Source organism: Crinia signifera, chromosome 1 (assembly GCF_055691185.1).
Source record: "Crinia signifera chromosome 1, ASM5569118v1, whole genome shotgun sequence".
Classification (NCBI taxonomy): Eukaryota; Metazoa; Chordata; class Amphibia; order Anura; family Myobatrachidae; genus Crinia; species Crinia signifera.
The window spans coordinates 407,118,924-407,143,231 of record NC_139217.1 but is presented as its reverse complement, the minus strand read 5'-3'; the positions used below and the strand labels follow the sequence as shown (position 1 = coordinate 407,143,231).

The following is a 24,308-nucleotide window of genomic DNA, read 5'->3' as shown; positions in this document are numbered from 1 at the left end:
ATGTTGGCATTCATAATACCCATTAGGACATCCCAAGTACCACCAGCAGACCTCCACCAGAATACCAACACCAATGAGGATGCCAGTGCTGGAATCTCGGCTGCCGAGATGCTCAATGGTGGGTAACTGGGGAGCGGTAGTATCAGGCTAGGGAAGGGGTTGTTTAAGTTTAAGCTGTATGGGGGACTCAGAATTAGGCTGCTGGAGATGGAGAGGGTTAGGCTGCAGGGAAGGTTAAGCACTTAGAAGAGGAGGGTTAAGTTTTGGCTGCCGAAAGGGGAGTGTGTGTTTAGGCGGCAGGGTGCAGGAGTTAGCATTAGGTAATAGTGGGGAAGGTTACGGTCAGGCTGTGGATGGAGACAGGCTAGAGAAGGGAGGTTTAGGGTTGGGGAGGAGGAGAATAAGTATACAGATGGCGCGGGTCTTATTATTGCCGCCTATGGCGATGTTTCCGACACACGCCATGGCGCATACATGTAGCGAATCGCCGTGGCGCTTCACGACGAGTGCAATATCACAGACCAACCACCAGATGTCACTTTTAAAAACCTCATTTGCGCATGCGTAAGATTTGTGCTTCAGCGCGTGCATGATGCGCAGGAATTACATGAACTTTATTATACGATGAGCACCTCTCTAATGCCGCTGGCACGAGCGTGATCCAGTCTCTTCAGCCGAGAGTGCATCATGCTGATGCGGACAGAGAGTGTCGTACATGTACGTCATGGCCGGGAGGTACTTCCCGACACATGACGTACATGTACGTCATGGCTTCTAACTGTCACTGCGTCTATAGACACAGTGACAGTTAGGAGATGTAGCCGCACAGACGCTAATGCGTAACATCAAACACCGTACTGTAGTTCTAAAGGTTGTACGACACGGACGCTATGCGTCTCAGTATACAGTACAGTATTGTTCTAAAGGCGGTCACAATATTGGAAACTTGGTCACAATATGGTTTTGCAGCATTACATTCACAGTATTGTGCGGTAAGTTACTGATGGGTAGATTTACAGTATGAAGCGGTGATAAGGGAGGAGAAGTGGAAAATGCCGTCCAATCAGCTCCTGACTGTTAAGCTACAGGCTGGGTGTAGAATCAGTCATGGTAGTATAGTAGTCATTACACTGTACAGTTCTTGGCTGTAGTGTAGTGGTTATCTGCATGGTGTTTCACGCCGGAGACCCGTGTTCGATTACGGCGTTAAACCTTTAATATTATAGTATCAAATTTTACAGTTTTAACTAAGATATAATTATTGACAATATACTGTGTGATTAAAATATAATTATTTATATTTACAGTATAGTATTACATTTTACAGTATATTGTATAAGTAATGTATTACAGTATATAAAAACTACTGATAAACTACTGATAAACTACTGTACCCACTACTCAGCGGCGGGCGCACAGAATGGGACGCTGTTCCGCACAGGACGCACGGCGCATAGGACGCATGGCGCATAGGACGCACGGCGCATAGGACGCACGGCGCACACGCTATTGCAGTATACTGTAGGCGCCATTATCAGTATCGCTAGTACTGTACCTGGACCTGTTCAGTATGTCGGACACTGGCAGAGTCAGGAGGGCAAGGCCCTTTGGCAGAGGGGAGCTCCTCACCCTGGTGGCTTGGCGGGACAGGCTCCTGGTCTCTAATCGGGAGATTGTGGAGGCCTACCAGGGGGCCCGTCAAGCCATCAGGGTGAGGTTCCATAGAGACAGGCCAGTTAGGAGCCTCCAGAGGAGATGGTCCGACCTGGTCCGTCGGGACCCTCAACTGCTGGACTCCCTCAGGCAAAGTAAGTACTGTACATACCTGTACAATGTTGAGTGCTATTGTATACAGTATTTTTTTACTTGTTGCCATGGGGGATTTTACAGTATACTGTACCTGTATTTTTTTTTAATGTGCTGATTGCTGTACAACTGTTCAGGTAGATTTTACAGAACTTGCTATTAGAATTAGAATTTGGAATTAGGGGGTGTGTCATTCTCCACCTGAAGGGTGTGTCTACAGTACTTCCATACAGTACACTACTGTACTGTACATGGAGATACTGTATTGTGTGTGGGGGGGGCGCTGACCTGGACAGAGAGGTTTTTTGGACCGGGTCTGAGAGCGCCAGAGTCAGCTGTTCAGCAGTGGTATTGATACAGATTTGGGGGGAGCAGTATTAGACAGGTCCTTCTGAGCATTGTTCCGCTCTCCAACTCCAGGGCCTGGACCCCACTTCTTACATTCCCATTCCTGCAGCCACCAGACCTGGTTTCCAGCCCATGGTTGGGGTGATGTCAACATGTTAACCCCCGGAATCCATGGCAGATCATGTACTGTACAGTAAATTCTTTGCAATGAGCATGTTAATCCCTTCCAGAGTGTGCAACACCTGGAAGACCAGGTTCATCCCATGGCAACGAGCATGTTAACCCCCTAATATGCAATGAGCATTATAGTGTGTGTAGTAATGGGTAATGGACATTATGGAATGTGGTAAAATACTGTACATACTGTACTGTAATACAGTAGGTACTGTACAGTATTTTGGTGTACAGTATGGCATAATGTGTAGGACTAATGAGAGAGAGATGGAGATTGCTGCTACAGTACTGTGCAGTATTTCAGGGAGTCTCCTGCTGAAGAGGGAAGGCAACTACTGTATGCTGTACAGTACATGCTTGTTGCCATGGGTGATTTCCTACAGCATTGGTTTTCATGACATACTGTACAGTACTGTACAGTAAATTGTGGGCCCTTACAAACTTTTGATATGGGGCCTACAAATACTGTATCTGCAGTAATTACAGTATGCCTTACGCACTGTATTTCTTATTTTTCCAGGTATCAGCAGGATGACGCTGCGGGAGAGACAGCACCGCCACTGTAAGTACAGTACAGTATACTGTATACAGTACAGAGCGGAACATTGCATATTGACTTTCAAACATGTGGGATACTGTACAGGACCACAGCATTTCATCCCTCCTGGAATGGGTCATTTTGGCAGGTACTGTACTGTACTGTACTGTTATGTACTGCACAGTACAGTATGTACTGTAGTGTTGATACAGTACCTTAACACATTGTACTTTATAGTACAGTATGTTCGTGTTAGAGAATATACAGTACTGTACAGCACAGTAGTTTTTTTGTGTGCTTTTCCGCAGTCCCAGTGGATGTCGCAGCTCCAGAAGGCCTCCCTGCCGCCACCCAGGAGGAGAGGGCCACCTCTGCCCCCACCCAGCTGGAGGAGGAGTCTCTGAGCGCGGTTGGTAAGTATTGTACAGTATAACACCAGGGCTCTCACCATCTGTACCGGAAAAGTATTTTTGAACAGGCTCCAGCATGTACTGAGGCCCTTGTTCTTCTTCACTCTCTGACAAAATCCTTCTTGGATGGACAAACCCATGTGCACTGCAGGTGAGGCAGGTGTTACTGGACTTGCGCAGAGAGAATTACAGTATGTACTGTACAGTAGATTTGGGTGTGTCATTTTGCACTGCCTCGCCTGCTGTGCACATGGGTTTGTCCATCTACTGTGGGGAGGATTTTGTCAGAGAGTGAAGCAGAGTAAGGGCATCAGTTCCTGCTGGAGCCTGTTCAAAAATACCCCTGCTTGCACGATACAGCCTCTTTATTTTGTCCTTTTTTTTTTACATTTGCAGCTCCAGAAAGCCTCCCTGCCGCCACCCAGGAGGAGAGGGCCACCTCTGCCCCCACCCAGCTGGAGGAGGAGTCTCTGAGCGCGGTTGGTAAGTATTGTACAGTATAACACCAGGGCTCTCACCATCTGTACCGGAAAAGTATTTTTGAACAGGCTCCAGCATGTACTGAGGCCCTTGTTCTTCTTCACTCTCTGACAAAATCCTTCTTGGATGGACAAACCCATGTGCACTGCAGGTGAGGCAGGTGTTACTGGACTTGCGCAGAGAGAATTACAGTATGTACTGTACAGTAGATTTGGGTGTGTCATTTTGCACTGCCTCGCCTGCTGTGCACATGGGTTTGTCCATCTACTGTGGGGAGGATTTTGTCAGAGAGTGAAGCAGAGTAAGGGCATCAGTTCCTGCTGGAGCCTGTTCAAAAATACCCCTGCTTGCACGATACAGCCTCTTTATTTTGTCCTTTTTTTTTTTACATTTGCAGCTCCAGAAAGCCTCCCTGCCGCCACCCAGGAGGAGAGGGCCACCTCTGCCCCCACCCAGCTGGAGGAGGAGTCTCTGAGCGCGGTTGGTAAGTATTGTACAGTATAACACCAGGGCTCTCACCATCTGTACCGGAAAAGTATTTTTGAACAGGCTCCAGCATGTACTGAGGCCCTTGTTCTTCTTCACTCTCTGACAAAATCCTTCTTGGATGGACAAACCCATGTGCACTGCAGGTGAGGCAGGTGTTACTGGACTTGCGCAGAGAGAATTACAGTATGTACTGTACAGTAGATTTGGGTGTGTCATTTTGCACTGCCTCGCCTGCTGTGCACATGAGTTTGTCCATCTACTGTGGGGAGGATTTTGTCAGAGAGTGAAGCAGAGTAAGGGCATCAGTTCCTGCTGGAGCCTGTTCAAAAATACCCCTGCTTGCACGATACAGCCTCTTTATTTTGTCCTTTTTTTTTTGACATTTGCAGCTCCAGAAAGCCTCCCTGCCGCCACCCAGGAGGAGAGGGCCACCTCTGCCCCCACCCAGCTGGAGGAGGAGTCTCTGAGCGCGGTTGGTAAGTATTGTACAGTATAACACCAGGGCTCTCACCATCTGTACCGGAAAAGTATTTTTGAACAGGCTCCAGCATGTACTGAGGCCCTTGTTCTTCTTCACTCTCTGACAAAATCCTTCTTGGATGGACAAACCCATGTGCACTGCAGGTGAGGCAGGTGTTACTGGACTTGCGCAGAGAGAATTACAGTATGTACTGTACAGTAGATTTGGGTGTGTCATTTTGCACTGCCTCGCCTGCTGTGCACATGGGTTTGTCCATCTACTGTGGGGAGGATTTTGTCAGAGAGTGAAGCAGAGTAAGGGCATCAGTTCCTGCTGGAGCCTGTTCAAAAATACCCCTGCTTGCACGATACAGCCTCTTTATTTTGTCCTTTTTTTTTTTGACATTTGCAGCTCCAGAAAGCCTCCCTGCCGCCACCCAGGAGGAGAGGGCCACCTCTGCCCCCACCCAGCTGGAGGAGGAGTCTCTGAGCGCGGTTGGTAAGTATTGTACAGTATAACACCAGGGCTCTCACCATCTGTACCGGAAAAGTATTTTTGAACAGGCTCCAGCATGTACTGAGGCCCTTGTTCTTCTTCACTCTCTGACAAAATCCTTCTTGGATGGACAAACCCATGTGCACTGCAGGTGAGGCAGGTGTTACTGGACTTGCGCAGAGAGAATTACAGTATGTACTGTACAGTAGATTTGGGTGTGTCATTTTGCACTGCCTCGCCTGCTGTGCACATGGGTTTGTCCATCTACTGTGGGGAGGATTTTGTCAGAGAGTGAAGCAGAGTAAGGGCATCAGTTCCTGCTGGAGCCTGTTCAAAAATACCCCTGCTTGCACGATACAGCCTCTTTATTTTGTCCTTTTTTTTTTTGACATTTGCAGCTCCAGAAAGCCTCCCTGCCGCCACCCAGGAGGAGAGGGCCACCTCTGCCCCCACCCAGCTGGAGGAGGATTCTCTGAGCGCGGTTGGTAAGTATTGTACAGTATAACACCAGGGCTCTCACCATCTGTACCGGAAAAGTATTTTTGAACAGGCTCCAGCATGTACTGAGGCCCTTGTTCTTCTTCACTCTCTGACAAAATCCTTCTTGGATGGACAAACCCATGTGCACTGCAGGTGAGGCAGGTGTTACTGGACTTGCGCAGAGAGAATTACAGTATGTACTGTACAGTAGATTTGGGTGTGTCATTTTGCACTGCCTCGCCTGCTGTGCACATGGGTTTGTCCATCTACTGTGGGGAGGATTTTGTCAGAGAGTGAAGCAGAGTAAGGGCATCAGTTCCTGCTGGAGCCTGTTCAAAAATACCCCTGCTTGCACGATACAGCCTCTTTATTTTGTCCTTTTTTTTTTTACATTTGCAGCTCCAGAAAGCCTCCCTGCCGCCACCCAGGAGGAGAGGGCCACCTCTGCCCCCACCCAGCTGGAGGAGGAGTCTCTGAGCGCGGTTGGTAAGTATTGTACAGTATAACACCAGGGCTCTCACCATCTGTACCGGAAAAGTATTTTTGAACAGGCTCCAGCATGTACTGAGGCCCTTGTTCTTCTTCACTCTCTGACAAAATCCTTCTTGGATGGACAAACCCATGTGCACTGCAGGTGAGGCAGGTGTTACTGGACTTGCGCAGAGAGAATTACAGTATGTACTGTACAGTAGATTTGGGTGTGTCATTTTGCACTGCCTCACCTGCTGTGCACATGGGTTTGTCCATCTACTGTGGGGAGGATTTTGTCAGAGAGTGAAGCAGAGTAAGGGCATCAGTTCCTGCTGGAGCCTGTTCAAAAATACCCCTGCTTGCACGATACAGCCTCTTTATTTTGTCCTTTTTTTTTTTTACATTTGCAGCTCCAGAAAGCCTCCCTGCCGCCACCCAGGAGGAGAGGGCCACCTCTGCCCCCACCCAGCTGGAGGAGGAGTCTCTGAGCGCGGTTGGTAAGTATTGTACAGTATAACACCAGGGCTCTCACCATCTGTACCGGAAAAGTATTTTTGAACAGGCTCCAGCATGTACTGAGGCCCTTGTTCTTCTTCACTCTCTGACAAAATCCTTCTTGGATGGACAAACCCATGTGCACTGCAGGTGAGGCAGGTGTTACTGGACTTGCGCAGAGAGAATTACAGTATGTACTGTACAGTAGATTTGGGTGTGTCATTTTGCACTGCCTCGCCTGCTGTGCACATGGGTTTGTCCATTTACTGTGGGGAGGATTTTGTCAGAGAGTGAAGCAGAGTAAGGGCATCAGTTCCTGCTGGAGCCTGTTCAAAAATACCCCTGCTTGCACGATACAGCCTCTTTATTTTGTCCTTTTTTTTTGACATTTGCAGCTCCAGAAAGCCTCCCTGCCGCCACCCAGGAGGAGAGGGCCACCTCTGCCCCCACCCAGCTGGAGGAGTCGCAGCAGAGCCCAGACAGCTCTGATAGTGGTAATCATTGTTATGGTCACTATTTTCTACTATTATTTAACTGTATACTGTATGACGATACTTGATACGTACTCCATCTTTTACACACAGGACGCCTGGTGATTGATACCAGTGAGGAGGAGGAGGAGCAGGAGTTGCCCAGTGCAGATGGTAAGTACAGTATTGTACTGTACAACAGCACACCGCATGTACCGGATATTACAGTAATTGTGGGCCCAACATGTGTACTTAATCACATCTGTGGGCCCACCATGTGAACCCTCTAATACTGTACAGTACTGTACATACTGTACAGCAGGGGTGGCCAAACCTTTCCTCAAGATCTACAGTACCAACAGTTCATGTTTTTCAGGCAACCCGTGGATCTGTATAGTAGGAATGAATGCAGCAGGTTTGAAAATGTGACAAGTTACTGTACTGTAGTAATGACTGCAGCTGTGCTCCAGCTTGGTGATATGGAAAACCTGGACCGTTGGTAGATCTTGAGGACCGGTTTGTCCGCCCCTGCTGTACAGCAAAGTACAGTACAGTACTTGTGGTGCCCACATGTGTGCCATATACTGCACAGTACTGTAACTGTGGGTCCACCTTGTGCAACGGAAAATACTGTATAGTACAGTACAGTATCTGTGGGACCGACATGTGTACTGTGTAACACCTGCTTCACTCTCTGGCAAAATCCTTCTTACTGTAGATGGACAAACCCATGTGCTCATCAGGGGCCAGATTCTATAAGCTTCAAAAGAGATAAGTTTCACAGTGATAAACAGCCAGCCAATCAGCTCCTGCCTGTTATTTTTCAAACACAGTCTGTGACATGGCAGGTAGGAGCTGATTGGCTGGCTGTTTATCACTGTGAAACTTATCACTTTTAAAGCTTATAGAATCTGGCCCCTGGTGAGGCAGTGTTACTATACAGTACTTGTGCAGTTAGATTTGGGTGTGTCATTTTGCACTGCCTCCCCTGCAGTGCACATGGGTTTGTCCATCTACTGTAGGAGGCAGAATAAGGGCATCAGTTCCTGCTGGAGCCTGTTGAAAAACACCCCTGCTTGAGATTATACTGTACAGTGTCTTTATTTCGTCTTTTTTGTACATTTGCAGCATCTGAAAGCTTCCCCCCCCACCTCGAGGAGAGGGCCACCCTCGCCGCCACCCTGCCGGAGCCTAGTCCAAGCGCGGTCGGTAAGTACAGTATTGTAGGTACTGTACAGTACTGGTGTAATGCATTATCTGCACGCCCGATATTATTGTAGGATTGTACTGTATGCCTTAATTTAAGGCATACAGTACAATCCGATTCAATGTGATTATCGCATCGCATCACATGCGCCCAAATTGTATGCGATGCGATTTTCCATACGATTCAACATACAGTAGAATTGTATGGGAAAAAGGGTCCATGTCATTGTGTGTACCTTATACGGTACCTACTGTACTGTATCTGGGGTCCAACCATGTGGCACATCTGGATGCCTCAGCCAAAATAGATTTTGGTGACCATAACACTGTACAGTAAATTACAATATGTTGCAAACTAACCTCTTTTTCTGTTCTTTTCTGCAGTCCCACCCATCCACATGACCCTCCGCCCCCGCCCCCGCAGACCAACCGAACCATCCCACCCCAGGCCAGTGGCAGCTGGTAAGTACTGTACAGTACTGTACATTACTCTGATTTCATCTGGGACAGAGACAGCATGGAGTCACTGAAAAAGGGGCTACTGTACATGGATTATACTGTCCATACGACTTCCCCTCTCCTCCCAGCATGGCGACTAGGGTGGCCAATCCCGGGGCATTTTTTCAATCCCATGATTCGGGATTGAAAAATGCCAGATCCCGGGATTCCCGGGATTGGCTCCCCATTAAAAAAAAAAAAAAAAACTCCCCGGCCGCCCCGCATATCTACTGTACTTACAGTACTTTTTCAAACACAGTCTGTGACATGGCAGGTAGGAGCTGATTGGCTGGCTGTTTATCACTGTGAAACTTATCACTTTTAAAGCTTATAGAATCTGGCCCCTGGTGAGGCAGTGTTACTATACAGTACTTGTGCAGTTAGATTTGGGTGTGTCATTTTGCACTGCCTCCCCTGCAGTGCACATGGGTTTGTCCATCTACTGTAGGAGGCAGAATAAGGGCATCAGTTCCTGCTGGAGCCTGTTGAAAAACACCCCTGCTTGAGATTATACTGTACAGTGTCTTTATTTCGTCTTTTTTGTACATTTGCAGCATCTGAAAGCTTCCCCCCCCACCTCGAGGAGAGGGCCACCCTCGCCGCCACCCTGCCGGAGCCTAGTCCAAGCGCGGTCGGTAAGTACAGTATTGTAGGTACTGTACAGTACTGGTGTAATGCTGCATCTGCACGCCCGATATTATTGTACGATTGTACTGTATGCCTTAATTTAAGGCATACAGTACAATCCGATTCAATGTGATTATCGCATCGCATGCGCCCAAATTGTATGCGATGCGATTTTCCATACGATTCAACATACAGTAGAATTGTATGGGAAAAAGGGTCCATGTCATTGTGTGTACCTTATACGGTACCTACTGTACTGTATCTGGGGTCCAACCATGTGGCACATCTGGATGCCTCAGCCAAAATAGATTTTGGTGACCATAACACTGTACAGTAAATTACAATATGTTGCAAACTAACCTCTTTTTCTGTTCTTTTCTGCAGTCCCACCCATACACATGACCCTCCGCCCCCGCCCCCGCAGACCAACCGAACCATCCCACCCCAGGCCAGTGGCAGCTGGTAAGTACTGTACAGTACTGTACATTACTCTGATTTCATCTGGGACAGAGACAGCATGGAGTCACTGAAAAAGGGGCTACTGTACATGGATTATACTGTCCATACGACTTCCCCTCTCCTCCCAGCATGGCGACTAGGGTGGCCAATCCCGGGGCATTTTTTCAATCCCATGATTCGGGATTGAAAAATGCCAGATCCCGGGATTCCCGGGATCCCGGGATTGGCTCCCCATTAAAAAAAAAACAAAACTCCCCGGCCGCCCCGCATATCTACTGTACTTACTGTACTGTACATTGCGGTGCGGCCGGGGAGCCTGTCGGGGGGGGCGGGCGGGCTGTGGCGGTGAGAGGTGGGCGTCGGGAGGGATGTCCGGCGTCCTGCGGGGGGCGGGGGCGGCGTCCTTGGCTCTGCGCAGCGTGACCTCTGCAAACAAACCTACAGTTTTTCACTGTACTGTACTTTGCATTTTCACAGACAACCGTGAGAGGCTGCGGCTTCTCTGGCCACTTTTCCATAGGATGATTCGGTTTGTCTGCAGAGCTGTGGCAAACAGCCATCCTCTCCCCGAGGACCCAGTATCCAGAGGTAAATCATATTGCACTGTACTGTAGGTACAGTAGTAACTGGAATGCTGATTTTTGTGACCTCTAGATTTTAGTGACCTTAAATTTAGGCAGACACGATAATCTCGTCGATCACATCACATCCGACCAAATCGCATGTGATGCAACCAACGCGATCGTCCCTATTTTTACATAGGATGCAATGTTAAAATGGACTGAGTCCATTTTAACATACAGTACGTAGAATTTTATCGGAAAAAAGGGACCTGTTCATTTCCCTACTATCGAACTACGCACGGAGTTGGATATACTGTACTGTAAACCTGGCCAAGCCCGAAGCGTGGCGCCCCACGATAGAGCGTGGAATACTGTACTTTTTAACGAATCCGCGTGTGCTCGCCACGCTTCGGGTTTACAGTACAGTATATCCAACTCCATGTGTACTGTAATTGGATAGTAGGGAAATGAAAAGGTCCCTTTTTCCCCTATGTTTCTATACTGTACTGTAGTTACAGTACAGTACTGTACTGTATGTTTCTTAAAGTACAGTAGTTTTTTGCTTACTGTATCGTACAGTAATACTACAGTATCCTTTTTATTCCCCAACAGAAAACTTCCATCGCACCATGGCCAACGTAGAAGCCACCATGCACCAGCTCGTGGACCATGCTTTTACGGTGACCTTCCAACGGCTGTAATTTTTTATTTTTAATTTACAGTATGCTGTACATAAAAGGGTTTACTGTATGTTCACTACTGTAGTATTGTCTCTTTATTGACAGCACATGTGCGACAAGGGATATACTGTACAGTACAGTAGTCCAATCAGTGGGGAAAAGGTTACAAGGTGAGGAAGACACAAATTTTTTTTTTTGGAATTTTTTATTTTTTTGGGTTGGAGGGATGGAGGGGGTTACCATTACTTTGGAACACTGACACACACAGAGGTACTGTACAGTAAGCCTGCTGAAGGAAAATATTGGATGCAGTGGGGAAAAAGGTAACCACGACACAGAACAAGAAAAACCATGTTAACAAAACACACAACTTTTTTTTTGCTTTTTGGAATTTTGTATTTTTTGGTTTTTTTTTCCCTTTTTTGGAGGGATGGAGGGGGTTACCATTACTTTGGAACACTGACACACACCGAGGTAAGCCTGCTGAAGGAAAATATTGGATGCAGTGGGGAAAAAGGTAACCACGACACAGAACAAGAAAAACCATGTTAACAAAACACACAACTTTTTTTTTGCTTTTTGGAATTTTGTATTTTTTTGGGTTTTTTTCCCTTTTTTGGAGGGATGGAGGGGGTTACCATTACTTTGGAACACTGACACACACCGAGGTACTATACAGTAAGCCTGCTGAAGGAAAATATCGGACGCAGTGGGGAAAAAGGTAACCACGACACAGAACGATGAAAACCATGATAACAAAACACACAACTATTTTTTTTGCTTTTTGGAATTTTGTATTTTTTTTGTTTTTTTTTTTCCTTTTTTTGGAGGGATGGAGGGGGTTACCATTACTTTGGAACACTGACACACACAGAGGTACTGTACAGTAAGCCTGCTGAAGGAAAATATTGGATGCAGTGGGGAAAAAGGTAACCACGACACAGAACAAGAAAAACCATGTTAACAAAACACACAACTTTTTTTTTGCTTTTTGGAATTTTGTATTTTTTGGGTTTTTTTTCCCTTTTTTGGAGGGATGGAGGGGGTTACCATTACTTTGGAACACTGACACACACCGAGGTAAGCCTGCTGAAGGAAAATATTGGATGCAGTGGGGAAAAAGGTAACCACGACACAGAACAAGAAAAACCATGTTAACAAAACACACAACTTTTTTTTTGCTTTTTGGAATTTTGTATTTTTTGGTTTTTTTTTCCCTTTTTTGGAGGGATGGAGGGGGTTACCATTACTTTGGAACACTGACACACACCGAGGTACTATACAGTAAGCCTGCTGAAGGAAAATATCGGACGCAGTGGGGAAAAAGGTAACCACGACACAGAACGATGAAAACCATGATAACAAAACACACAACTATTTTTTTTGCTTTTTGGAATTTTGTATTTTTTTTGTTTTTTTTTTTCCTTTTTTTGGAGGGATGGAGGGGGTTACCATTACTTTGGAACACTGACACACACAGAGGTACTGTACAGTAAGCCTGCTGAAGGAAAATATTGGATGCAGTGGGGAAAAAGGTAACCACGACACAGAACAAGAAAAACCATGTTAACAAAACACACAACTTTTTTTTGCTTTTTGGAATTTTGTATTTTTGGGGTTTTTTTCCCTTTTTTGGAGGGATGGAGGGGGTTACCATTACTTTGTAACACTGACACACACCGAGGTAAGCCTGCTGAAGGAAAATATTGGATGCAGTGGGGAAAAAGGTAACCACGACACAGAACAAGAAAAACCATGTTAACAAAACACACAACTTTTTTTTTGCTTTTTGGAATTTTGTATTTTTTTGGTTTTTTTTCCCTTTTTTGGAGGGATGGAGGGGGTTACCATTACTTTGGAACACTGACACACACCGAGGTACTATACAGTAAGCCTGCTGAAGGAAAATATCGGACGCAGTGGGGAAAAAGGTAACCACGACACAGAACGATGAAAACCATGATAACAAAACACACAACTATTTTTTTTGCTTTTTGGAATTTTGTATTTTTTTTGTTTCCTTTTTTTGGAGGGATGGAGGGGGTTACCATTACTTTGGAACACTGACACACACAGAGGTACTGTACAGTAAGCCTGCTGAAGGAAAATATTGGATGCAGTGGGGAAAAAGGTAACCACGACACAGAACAAGAAAAACCATGTTAACAAAACACACAACTTTTTTTTTGCTTTTTGGAATTTTGTACAGGTATTTTTTTTTATTTTTTTATTATTATTATTAATTTTTGTTTTGGGTAATTTTTTTTTTTAGATTTACTGTCTTTGGGGTGGGGTGTAGGAACAGCAGCACACACACTCGGAAAACCGACCGGTGAAGAGAAACACTTTGCAACTTTTTTATTATTATTATTATTATTATTATTATTTTTTTTTATTTTTTTTTTAATGATATCATGTTTTGTTGTTATTCCTGTATACAGTAGTAATGTATATTTGTACTGTACAGTATGTTTTGTTTTACTGTAGGTTTACTTTTGAAGGAACTGAGACAAACTCACGGAAAATTCAGTATTCGGTTAAAAGTACAGTACAGTAACACCACTGCTTCATCACCGAGTTGTGCACAAGGGAGGGCAAACTGTTGACAACGGTGGTAACGGTTGCCTTACATGATCGAGGCGTCTCCATGCTGTTCTCCTCTTCATTCGTAGTAGTCCATTGATGGTATTGATGATGGAAGTTCTATGGTGCTTCTGAAGTACAATCCGTTTGCCACATCTTCTCATGATGTCTTTTCTTACATTTTTTGGCAGTGCAGATTTCCCATTCTTCCCATTGTAATTCACATGGTTTGCCCATGACAAATAAAGGTCATGTGGCACATGTTCTTGAAAAATAAATTGTGCATATCTGTTCAGTTGTTCATGTGCCTTTCCATAAAGCAGGTCGTCCGTTGCATCTGTGATGTCGCACAGTGGAATATTGGGCAGAACAGGTCCACAGTCTGTCTCGTTGTCTGGCTCTGCAGGGGTGCTGCACTGAGTGGGTGCTCGAGGAAGCTGCAGAGTCACTTCACCAAAGTCCAGCACTTGGTGTGCTGTAGAAGGCAGTTCTACGTGTCTATTCACGACTATTGTGGTGTCCACTTCACTGGGTGCATTCACTTCGCCGCCAAAATCCACTTCACAGAGTGCACCCAGTTCGCTGAATGTAGACACTTCGCCCGGGCCATCCAATCCACCGAGTGCACCCAGTTCGCCAAATGAATTCACTTCACCCGGTTCATCCAATTCGCAGAGTGCATCTATTCTGCCAGGTCCATCTTCAATTCGACACATCTGCACAGCTACTTCATGGGTTTGTGGTGTTGCTTTTTTCACTGTGTTAACGATGATGTCTTCCATTGCGCAGATGATCCGGTCATTCACTGATGTTGTGATGGTGTGAGTCGCTGATTCGATGAGGGTATTGACTGATGTCATGATGGTATTACTTACCGATTTGATGAGGTCTTCTTTCACTGATTCAATGAGGACCTCCTTCATTGATTCAACGGTGTTCTTCAATGTATCTTTTAATACAGCATTTTCGATCTCCAGCCGATGTACCTTTTCTTGAAGCTCCTGTGCACCATGGTCGTCTTGCAGGTTGTCCATCAATTCTTTTGTTCCTGAAAGATTTCCAAAATCCAGCTTTCTTCTTGGTGAAGAATGTCCTTGTAGACCTGGGGTCGAAACAAAATCCAAAACAACAAACTCCTCATTTGGATCAATACTTACTGCCTGTACCAGTGTTTGATCAATGCTGACCACTGGTACAGGTACATCTTTAGCCAACACAGTCTCCTTGTATGAAGGACCAGCTTCAATATCTGTAATAGAGAAAGGGACTTTGTTATCGTTACCTACAATCTGCTCTAAAACACCATTCTTTGCCTTGGCATTTTTCCTTGGCTTTACTGTGACTGGAATGTTCTCTTTTTTGGCAGTAGTCTTCTTTGCCTTTTTGGGTGCACACTGTGGAACCAATGCAGCCAAGGCCAATTGTCTCTTGTTGGAACGTGCACTGCGTTTTCCATAGAATGTTGCACTTGATACATTCATTGTTGTTTGTCTACAAAAAAATAATTACACATGAAATTGTGTTCCACTATCCAGTAAAGCAGTTTTACAGTAGCACAATAATGTCCAGTAGATTACAGTACAGTACATGACTGTACAGTACTGTATGTACTGTACTGTCATGGCCGTAACTACTGTACCATACAGTAGGTGCAAGGGGTGCAGCTGCTATGGGGCCCAGAGCTGCAGGGGGCCCATCTTTACTGTTTAAGTAATATGTTAATAGAGTTACACAAAATGGCCGCCAAATGTCTAGGGGCCTCGTGGAAGCGGGGGGGAGGGAACACTGGGAGAGGTTTGGGAAAAGTTGGAAGCACGGCTGCACGTAGAAAAGACGGGGAAAGCAGGACCGAGCAACGGGGAGCGGATACCGTCGTTGCTGCTCGAGCGTCTCATTAGCTCGAGCGTCTCATTAGCTCGAGCGTCCCATTAGCTCGAGCGTCCCAGGCTCCGGGGAGGAGGGGTCGGTGTGCTATACGGGCAAGCGTCGGTCGCTCGATATGCCGCCAAACGCCTAGGGGCCTCGTGGAAGCGGGGGGGAGGGAACACTGGGAGAGGTTTGGGAAAGGTTGGAAGCACAGAGAAAGGACGGGGAAACCAGGGCCGTGCGACGGGGAGCGGGCATACAGTAGCCCCGGGGAGGAGGGGCAGCGTCGCTCGAGAGCGCTCGAGGCAGTTTCGCTCGGAGGCAGGGTTACACAAAATGGCCGCCAAATGTCTACGGGCCTCGTGGAAGCGGGGGGGAGGGAACACTGGGAGAGGTTGGAAGCATGGCTGCACGGAGAAAAGACGGGGAAAGCAGGGCCGAGCGACGGGGAGTGGATACCGTCGTTGCTGCTCGAGCGTCTCATTAGCTCGAGCGTCTCATTAGCTCGAGCGTCCCATTAGCTCGAGCGTCCCAGGCTCCGGGGAGGAGGGGTCGGTGTGCTATACGGGCAAGCGTCGGTCGCTCGATATACCGCCAAACGCCTAGGGGCCTCGTGGAAGCGGGGGGGAGGGAACACTGGGAGAGGTTTGGGAAAGGTTGGAAGCACAGAGAAAGGACGGGGAAACCAGGGCCGTGCGACGGGGAGCGGGCATACAGTAGCCCCGGGGAGGAGGGGCAGCGTCGTTTGAGAGCGCTCGAGGCAGTTTCGCTCGGAGGCAGGGTTACACAAAATGGCCGCCAAACGCCTAGGGGCCTCGTGGAAGCGGGGGGGAGGGAACACTGGGAGAGGTTTGGGAAAGGTTGGAAGCACAGAGAAAGGACGGGGAAACCAGGGCCGTGCGACGGGGAGCGGGCATACAGTAGCCCCGGGGAGGAGGGGCAGCGTCGCTCGAGAGCGCTCGAGGCAGTTTCGCTCGGAGGCAGGGTTACACAAAATGGCCGCCAAATGTCTACGGGCCTCGTGGAAGCGGGGGGGAGGAAACACTGGGAGAGGTTGGAAGCATGGCTGCACGGAGAAAAGACGGGGAAAGCAGGGCCGAGCGACGGGGAGCGGATACCGTCGTTGCTGCTCGAGCGTCTCATTAGCTCGAGCGTCTCATTAGCTCGAGCGTCCCGTTAGCTCGAGCGTCCCAGGCTCCGGGGAGGAGGGGTCGGTGTGCTATACGGGCAAGCGTCGGTCGCTTGATATACCGCCAAACGCCTAGGGGCCTCGTGGAAGCGGGGGGGAGGGAACACTGGGAGAGGTTTGGGAAAGGTTGGAAGCACAGAGAAAGGACGGGGAAACCAGGGCCGTGCGACGGGGAGCGGGCATACAGTAGCCCCGGGGAGGAGGGGCAGCGTCGCTCGAGAGCGCTCGAGGCAGTTTCGCTCGGAGGCAGGGTTACACAAAATGGCCGCCAAATGTCTACGGGCCTCGTGGAAGCGGGGGGGAGGGAACACTGGGAGAGGCTGGAAGCATGGCTGCACGGAGAAAAGACGGGGAAAGCAGGGCAGAGCGACGTGGAGCGGATACCGTCGTTGCTGCTCGAGCGTCTCATTACAGATGGGGCAGGCCTTATGCTTGCTGGCGAATCGCCAGCAGCATGCCGCTGGCGATCCGCCAGCAGCACGGCGCGCCATCTGACTGAGACGCGCGTGCGTCCCCCACGCACGTGCGTCTCAGTATCCGGGCGGCCGGCGGGCGAGGCGGACGCAATACTGTCCGCCTCCCGCTCGAGGGGGGCTGGGGGGACCCGAAGCGGCTGTGGGGGGGTGCGGGCGCCCGGTGTGGGCACCGGGCGCCCGTCGGACGAGGACGGCAGCACCGTCGGAAGGGGACGCGCGCACACCTCGTGCGCGCGCGTCCCCTTCCGACACACAGATGGCGCCGGAGCAGGGAATGGCGAATGGCGTCGCCATCGCCATCCCCTGGAAAGATGAGCCCGGCGCCATCTGTAGCTCGAGCGTCTCATTAGCTCGAGCGTCCCATTAGCTCGAGCGTCCCAGGCTCCGGGGAGGAGGGGTCGGTGTGCTATACGGGCAAGCGTCGGTCGCTCGATATACCGCCAAACGCCTAGGGGCCTCGTGGAAGCGGGGGGGGGGGAGGGAACACTGGGTGCAATGAGCGTTTACATACAGAATACAGTTTAAAAATAAGGTATATTTATATCGAAATACTGATAGAAAAAGATTTACCGTTCAGGAACTTTTGCTAGTAGCACTTGAAACCAGCCGAGTTCCGTGAGGCCAGCAAAGATTTCAAATGCAAGCAGAAGTACAGGAACGGTATTCGGAAGTACAGGAACGGTATCAGGAAACTTCAAGAAGTCTTGAGAGGAGAGGAGCCGAACAGCAAGTCAGCTTACGAAGAAACAGGTTTGCCGAGTGGTAGCTGGAGTGCCTGGGGACGCCCTTTTTATGTGAAACAAACAAAAGGTTTTTCCAGCCCAAGATCCAGACCCTGAGATTGGTCTCTGCAGATATGTTTGGGGCGTGAACAATTTCCATAATACAATCACAGGACCTGCTTTGGGCGTGGAAAAAACCTTTTGTTTGTTTCACATAAAAAGGGCGTCCCCAGGCACTCCAGCTACCACTCGGCAAACCTGTTTCCTCGTAAGCAGACTTGCTGTTCGGCTCCTCTCCTCTCAAGACTTCTTGAAGTTTCCTGATACCGTTCCTGTACTTCTGCTTGCATTTGAAATCTTTGCTGGCCTCACGGAACTCGGCTGGTTTCAAGTGCTACTAGCAAAAGTTCCTGAACGGTAAATCTTTTTCTATCAGTATTTCGATATAAATATACCTTATTTTTAAACTGTATTCTGTATGTAAACGCTCATTGCACCCAGTGTTCCCTCCCCCCCCCGCTTCCACGAGGCCCCTAGGCGTTTGGCGGTATATCGAGCGACCGACGCTTGCCCGTATAGCACACCGACCCCTCCTCCCCGGAGCCTGGGACGCTCGAGCTAACGGGACGCTCGAGCTAACGGGACGCTCGAGCTAATGAGACGCTCGAGCAGCAACGACGGTATCCGCTCCCCGTCGCTCGGCCCTGCTTTCCCCGTCTTTTCTCCGTGCAGCCATGCTTCCAACCTCTCCCAGTGTTCCCTCCCCCCCGCTTCCACGAGGCCCGTAGACATTTGGCGGCCATTTTGTGTAACCCTGCCTCCGAGCGAAACTGCCTCGAGCGCTCTCGAGCGACGCTGCCCCTCCTCCCCGGGGCTACTGTATGCCCGCTCCCCGTCGCACGGCCCTGGTTTCCCCGTCCTTTCTCTGTGCTTCCAACCTTTCCCAAACCTCTCCCAGTGTTCCCTCCCCCCCGCTTCCACGAGGCCCGTAGACATTTGGCGGCCATTTTGTGTAACCCTGCCTCCGAGCGAAACTGCCTCGAGCGCTCTCGAGCGACGCTGCCCCTCCTCCCCGGGGCTACTGTATGCCCGCTCCCCGTCGCACGGCCCTGGTTTCCCCGTCCTTTCGCTGTGCTTCCAACCTTTCCCAAACCTCTCCCAGTGTTCCCTCCCCCCCGCTTCCACGAGGCCCCTAGGCGTTTGGCGGTATATCGAGCGACCGACGCTTGCCCGTATAGCACACCGACCCCTCCTCCCCGGAGCCTGGGACGCTCGAGCTAACGGGACGCTCGAGCTAATGAGACGCTCGAGCTAATGAGACGCTCGAGCAGCAACGACGGTATCCGCTCCCCGTCGCTCGGCCCTGCTTTCCCCGTCTTTTCTCCGTGCAGCCATGCTTCCAACCTCTCCCAGTGTTCCCTCCCCCCCGCTTCCACGAGGCCCGTAGACATTTGGCGGCCATTTTGTGTAACCCTGCCTCCGAGCGAAACTGCCTCGAGCGCTCTCGAGCGACGCTGCCCCTCCTCCCCGGGGCTACTGTATGCCCGCTCCCCGTCGCACGGCCCTGGTTTCCCCGTCCTTTCTCTGTGCTTCCAACCTTTCCCAAACCTCTCCCAGTGTTCCCTCCCCCCCGCTTCCACGAGGCCCCTAGGCGTTTGGCGGCCATTTTGTGTAACCCTGCCTCCGAGCGAAACTGCCTCGAGCGCTCTCGAGCGACGCTGCCCCTCCTCCCCGGGGCTACTGTATGCCCGCTCCCCGTCGCACGGCCCTGGTTTCCCCGTCCTTTCTCTGTGCTTCCAACCTTTCCCAAACCTCTCCCAGTGTTCCCTCCCCCCCGCTTCCACGAGGCCCGTAGACATTTGGCGGCCATTTTGTGTAACCCTGCCTCCGAGCGAAACTGCCTCGAGCGCTCTCGAGCGACGCTGCCCCTCCTCCCCGGGGCTACTGTATGCCCGCTCCCCGTCGCACGGCCCTGGTTTCCCCGTCCTTTCGCTGTGCTTCCAACCTTTCCCAAACCTCTCCCAGTGTTCCCTCCCCCCCGCTTCCACGAGGCCCCTAGGCGTTTGGCGGTATATCGAGCGACCGACGCTTGCCCGTATAGCACACCGACCCCTCCTCCCCGGAGCCTGGGACGCTCGAGCTAACGGGACGCTCGAGCTAATGAGACGCTCGAGCTAATGAGACGCTCGAGCAGCAACGACGGTATCCGCTCCCCGTCGCTCGGCCCTGCTTTCCCCGTCTTTTCTCCGTGCAGCCATGCTTCCAACCTCTCCCAGTGTTCCCTCCCCCCCGCTTCCACGAGGCCCGTAGACATTTGGCGGCCATTTTGTGTAACCCTGCCTCCGAGCGAAACTGCCTCGAGCGCTCTCGAGCGACGCTGCCCCTCCTCCCCGGGGCTACTGTATGCCCGCTCCCCGTCGCACGGCCCTGGTTTCCCCGTCCTTTCGCTGTGCTTCCAACCTTTCCCAAACCTCTCCCAGTGTTCCCTCCCCCCCGCTTCCACGAGGCCCCTAGGCGTTTGGCGGTATATCGAGCGACCGACGCTTGCCCGTATAGCACACCGACCCCTCCTCCCCGGAGCCTGGGACGCTCGAGCTAACGGGACGCTCGAGCTAATGAGACGCTCGAGCTAATGAGACGCTCGAGCAGCAACGACGGTATCCGCTCCCCGTCGCTCGGCCCTGCTTTCCCCGTCTTTTCTCCGTGCAGCCATGCTTCCAACCACTCCCAGTGTTCCCTCCCCCCCGCTTCCACGAGGCCCGTAGACATTTGGTGGCCATTTTGTGTAACCCTGCCTCCGAGCGAAACTGCCTCGAGCGCTCTCGAGCGACGCTGCCCCTCCTCCCCGGGGCTACTGTATGCCCGCTCCCCGTCGCACGGCCCTGGTTTCCCCGTCCTTTCTCTGTGCTTCCAACCTTTCCCAAACCTCTCCCAGTGTTCCCTCCCCCCCGCTTCCACGAGGCCCCTAGGCGTTTGGCGGCCATTTTGTGTAACCCTGCCTCCGAGCGAAACTGCCTCGAGCGCTCTCGAGCGACGCTGCCCCTCCTCCCCGGGGCTACTGTATGCCCGCTCCCCGTCGCACGGCCCTGGTTTCCCCGTCCTTTCTCTGTGCTTCCAACCTTTCCCAAACCTCTCCCAGTGTTCCCTCCCCCCCGCTTCCACGAGGCCCCTAGGCGTTTGGCGGTATATCGAGCGACCGACGCTTGCCCGTATAGCACACCGACCCCTCCTCCCCGGAGCCTGGGACGCTCGAGCTAATGGGACGCTCGAGCTAATGAGACGCTCGAGCTAATGAGACGCTCGAGCAGCAACGACGGTATCCGCTCCCCGTCGCTCGGCCCTGCTTTCCCCGTCTTTTCTCCGTGCAGCCATGCTTCCAACCTCTCCCAGTGTTCCCTCCCCCCCGCTTCCACGAGGCCCGTAGACATTTGGCGGCCATTTTGTGTAACCCTGCCTCCGAGCGAAACTGCCTCGAGCGCTCTCGAGCGACGCTGCCCCTCCTCCCCGGGGCTACTGTATGCCCGCTCCCCGTCGCACGGCCCTGGTTTCCCCGTCCTTTCTCTGTGCTTCCAACCTTTCCCAAACCTCTCCCAGTGTTCCCTCCCCCCCGCTTCCACGAGGCCCCTAGGCGTTTGGCGGTATATCGAGCGACCGACGCTTGCCCGTATAGCACACCGACCCCTCCTCCCCGGAGCCTGGGACGCTCGAGCTAACGGGACGCTCGAGCTAATGAGACGCTCGAGCTAATGAGACGCTCGAGCAGCAACGACGGTATCCGCTCCCCGTCGCTCGGCCCTGCTTTCCCCGTCTTTTCTCCGTGCAGCCATGCTTCCAACCTCTCCCAGTGTTCCCTCCCCCCCGCTTCCATGAGGCCCGTAGACATTTGGCGGCCATTTTGTGTAACCCTGCCTCCGAGCGAAACTGCCTCGATCGCTCTCGAGCGACGCTGCCCCTCCTCCCCGGGGCTACTGTATGCCCGCTCCCCGTCGCACGGCCCTGGTTTCCCCGTCCTTTCTCTGTGCTTCCAACCTTTCCCAAACCTCTCCCAGTGTTCCCTCCCCCCCGCTTCCACGAGGCCCCTAGGCGTTTGGCGGTATATCGAGCGACCGACGCTTGCCCGTATAGCACACCGACCCCTCCTCCCCGGAGCCTGGGACGCTCGAGCTAATGACACGCTCGAGCTAATGAGACGCTTGAGCAGCAACGACGGTATCCGCTCCCCGTCGCTCGGCCCTGCCTTCCCTGTCTTTTCTCCGTGCAGCCGTGCTTCCAACCTCTCCCAGTGTTCCCTCCCCCCCCCTTCCACGAGGCCCCTAGGCGTTTGGCGGTATATCGAGCGACCGACGCTTGCCCGTATAGCACACCGACCCCTCCTCCCCGGAGCCTGGGACGCTTGAGCTAATGAGACGCTCGAGCTAACGAGAAGTTGACGCATTAGCAACTGAGTGCTGTACAGTACATCATTGTCAATTATTACCACCAACGTTGTTTTTTTTTTTGGGGGGGGAGGGGGGTGGGTAAAGGTACTGTAACATTTTTTAAAAAAAATGTTTAATGTACTATAGTAATTTGTATTGCGAAAAAGTCCATGTACTGTATTTCTAAATGTACTGTCTTCTCTTCATACAGGGAAGTCTCTAGTACAGCTGTCCAAAATGCCAGTTAAGATCAACAAGGCGATGAGCAAAATAATTGCAAACATGAAAAAAGAAAATAAAACTACCAAAGAGATCCAGGCTTGGCTGAGGGAAAGTGGGATTGTAGTCACTTTACAAACAGTGCGCTATCATGCTTTCGAGAGAACAACGGCCAGAAAGGAAATATTTGCTCCAAAGTGCTCTTGGTAAGATCAGTGTTGTGTAGTAAATTACCTGTAATGTACTGTACTGTATTGTTTGTTAAACTGGTACTGTATAAACTACTGTACTGTACAGTATGTCCAGTAGTATTAACCTTTGCTGTACTACAGTAATATAGAACATGAAACGTTTCAGTCATTGCCTTGTACTGTACTGTACTGTACATTAACTCTTATTTACTGTGTGCACTGTAGGAGAGCTGAAAAAATTGTGGAGAAATTAACTCGTGAGAATGATGAAATCTCTGCTCGACAAATTAAAAACATCTTCAAAACAGAGTATGATTTTGACATATCACTCACCAGCATTCGAAAAATGCGTCGGAAAATGGGATGGAAATATTGTGCTACAAGGTACAGTAAGAGTTTTGTATAGAGCAGTAATGCGCGCCATTTCACATTAACCCCTTGAGTGGTGGGTTTTGCTGGGACAGTACAAACCTACAGTACCAGGGCAGCGGCGGCAGAGCTTGATGCTACTGTTCCTCATAGTGACAATGGCGTCATGATGAGGGATTTTCGTGGCAGCTCTGGAGGACTCGGCCTGAGCACTCGCCAGCCCCCACAAGCCGCACCAACCATACCCGGCAGTGGGGGAGGGGTGGGGGAATTGACTGGAGGTGCTGCACCAGTGGTGCACACAAGGACACCACTGGCGTACACCTACTGTATAGTGGCATGCCTTGAGATTTTCCGGGACAGCCCACTGCACCAGCACAGCTGAATCCGGAAAATCTCCAGGCATTCAGTACAGTACCACTCAAGTGGTTAATACCTACATTATTTGCATACAGTACTGCACGGTTGTTTAATGATGTCTATAATACAGTACTGTATTAAATTACCTGTATATTTTTGTGCTGTTGACAGGATAACTCCCATGGTTAGAGATGTCAACAAAGAGAAGAGAGTGGAACAGGCACGTCGTTGGATTGAGAGCGGTGAAACTTTTCAGGATGTCCTTTTCACCGATGAATCCTCAATTGCACTCGAGAGGTTCTCGCGAATGTCATTCCGTAAGAAGGACCATATCTCATTGAAGCCACGGCCAAAGCATCCACTGAAAGTCCACGTATGGGGAGCCATATCACGATTGGGAGCTGGCCCATTGTTAATGTTCGAAGGTACAGTATAGTACAGTACTACTGTGTACAGTATACAGTACCATGCGTTGTCTGTGTTTGTAAGAAATAATGTACTATACTGTACACTACAATAATTAAAATTGAATGCAGTGGTTATTAATAAACAATACTGCTTTTTTCTCTAGGGATCATGGATAAACAATTCTTTCAAGAAAGAATAGTAGAGGGATGTATGGTGCCATATGTGCGGAAACGTTTCCCATCGCATCATAGACTATTCCAGGACAATGATCCTAAACACTCTGCCTCTGCAAAATTCATGGAAGAGAAAGGCATCAATTGGGAACGCACACCACCAGAGTGAGTATTGCTTTAATATT

General features: G+C 50.2%; 1 protein-coding gene across 1 annotated transcript; it reads left to right on the top strand.

The window, feature by feature from the left end:
- LOC146012456 (uncharacterized) lies at positions 1 to 22,749 on the top strand. Its single transcript, XM_083151443.1, has 18 exons — positions 1 to 118; positions 3,175 to 3,279; positions 3,673 to 3,759; positions 4,154 to 4,240; positions 4,635 to 4,721; positions 5,117 to 5,203; positions 5,599 to 5,685; positions 6,080 to 6,166; positions 6,562 to 6,648; positions 7,042 to 7,140; positions 7,231 to 7,290; positions 8,245 to 8,325; positions 8,707 to 8,784; positions 9,375 to 9,455; positions 9,832 to 9,909; positions 10,384 to 10,494; positions 11,082 to 11,149; positions 22,615 to 22,749. Exons 1-18 carry the CDS (start codon positions 1 to 3, stop codon positions 22,624 to 22,626), a joined length of 1,500 nt encoding a protein of 499 aa, XP_083007569.1. The 3' UTR covers positions 22,627 to 22,749.
- Positions 22,750 to 24,308: the final 1,559 nt, after the last annotated feature.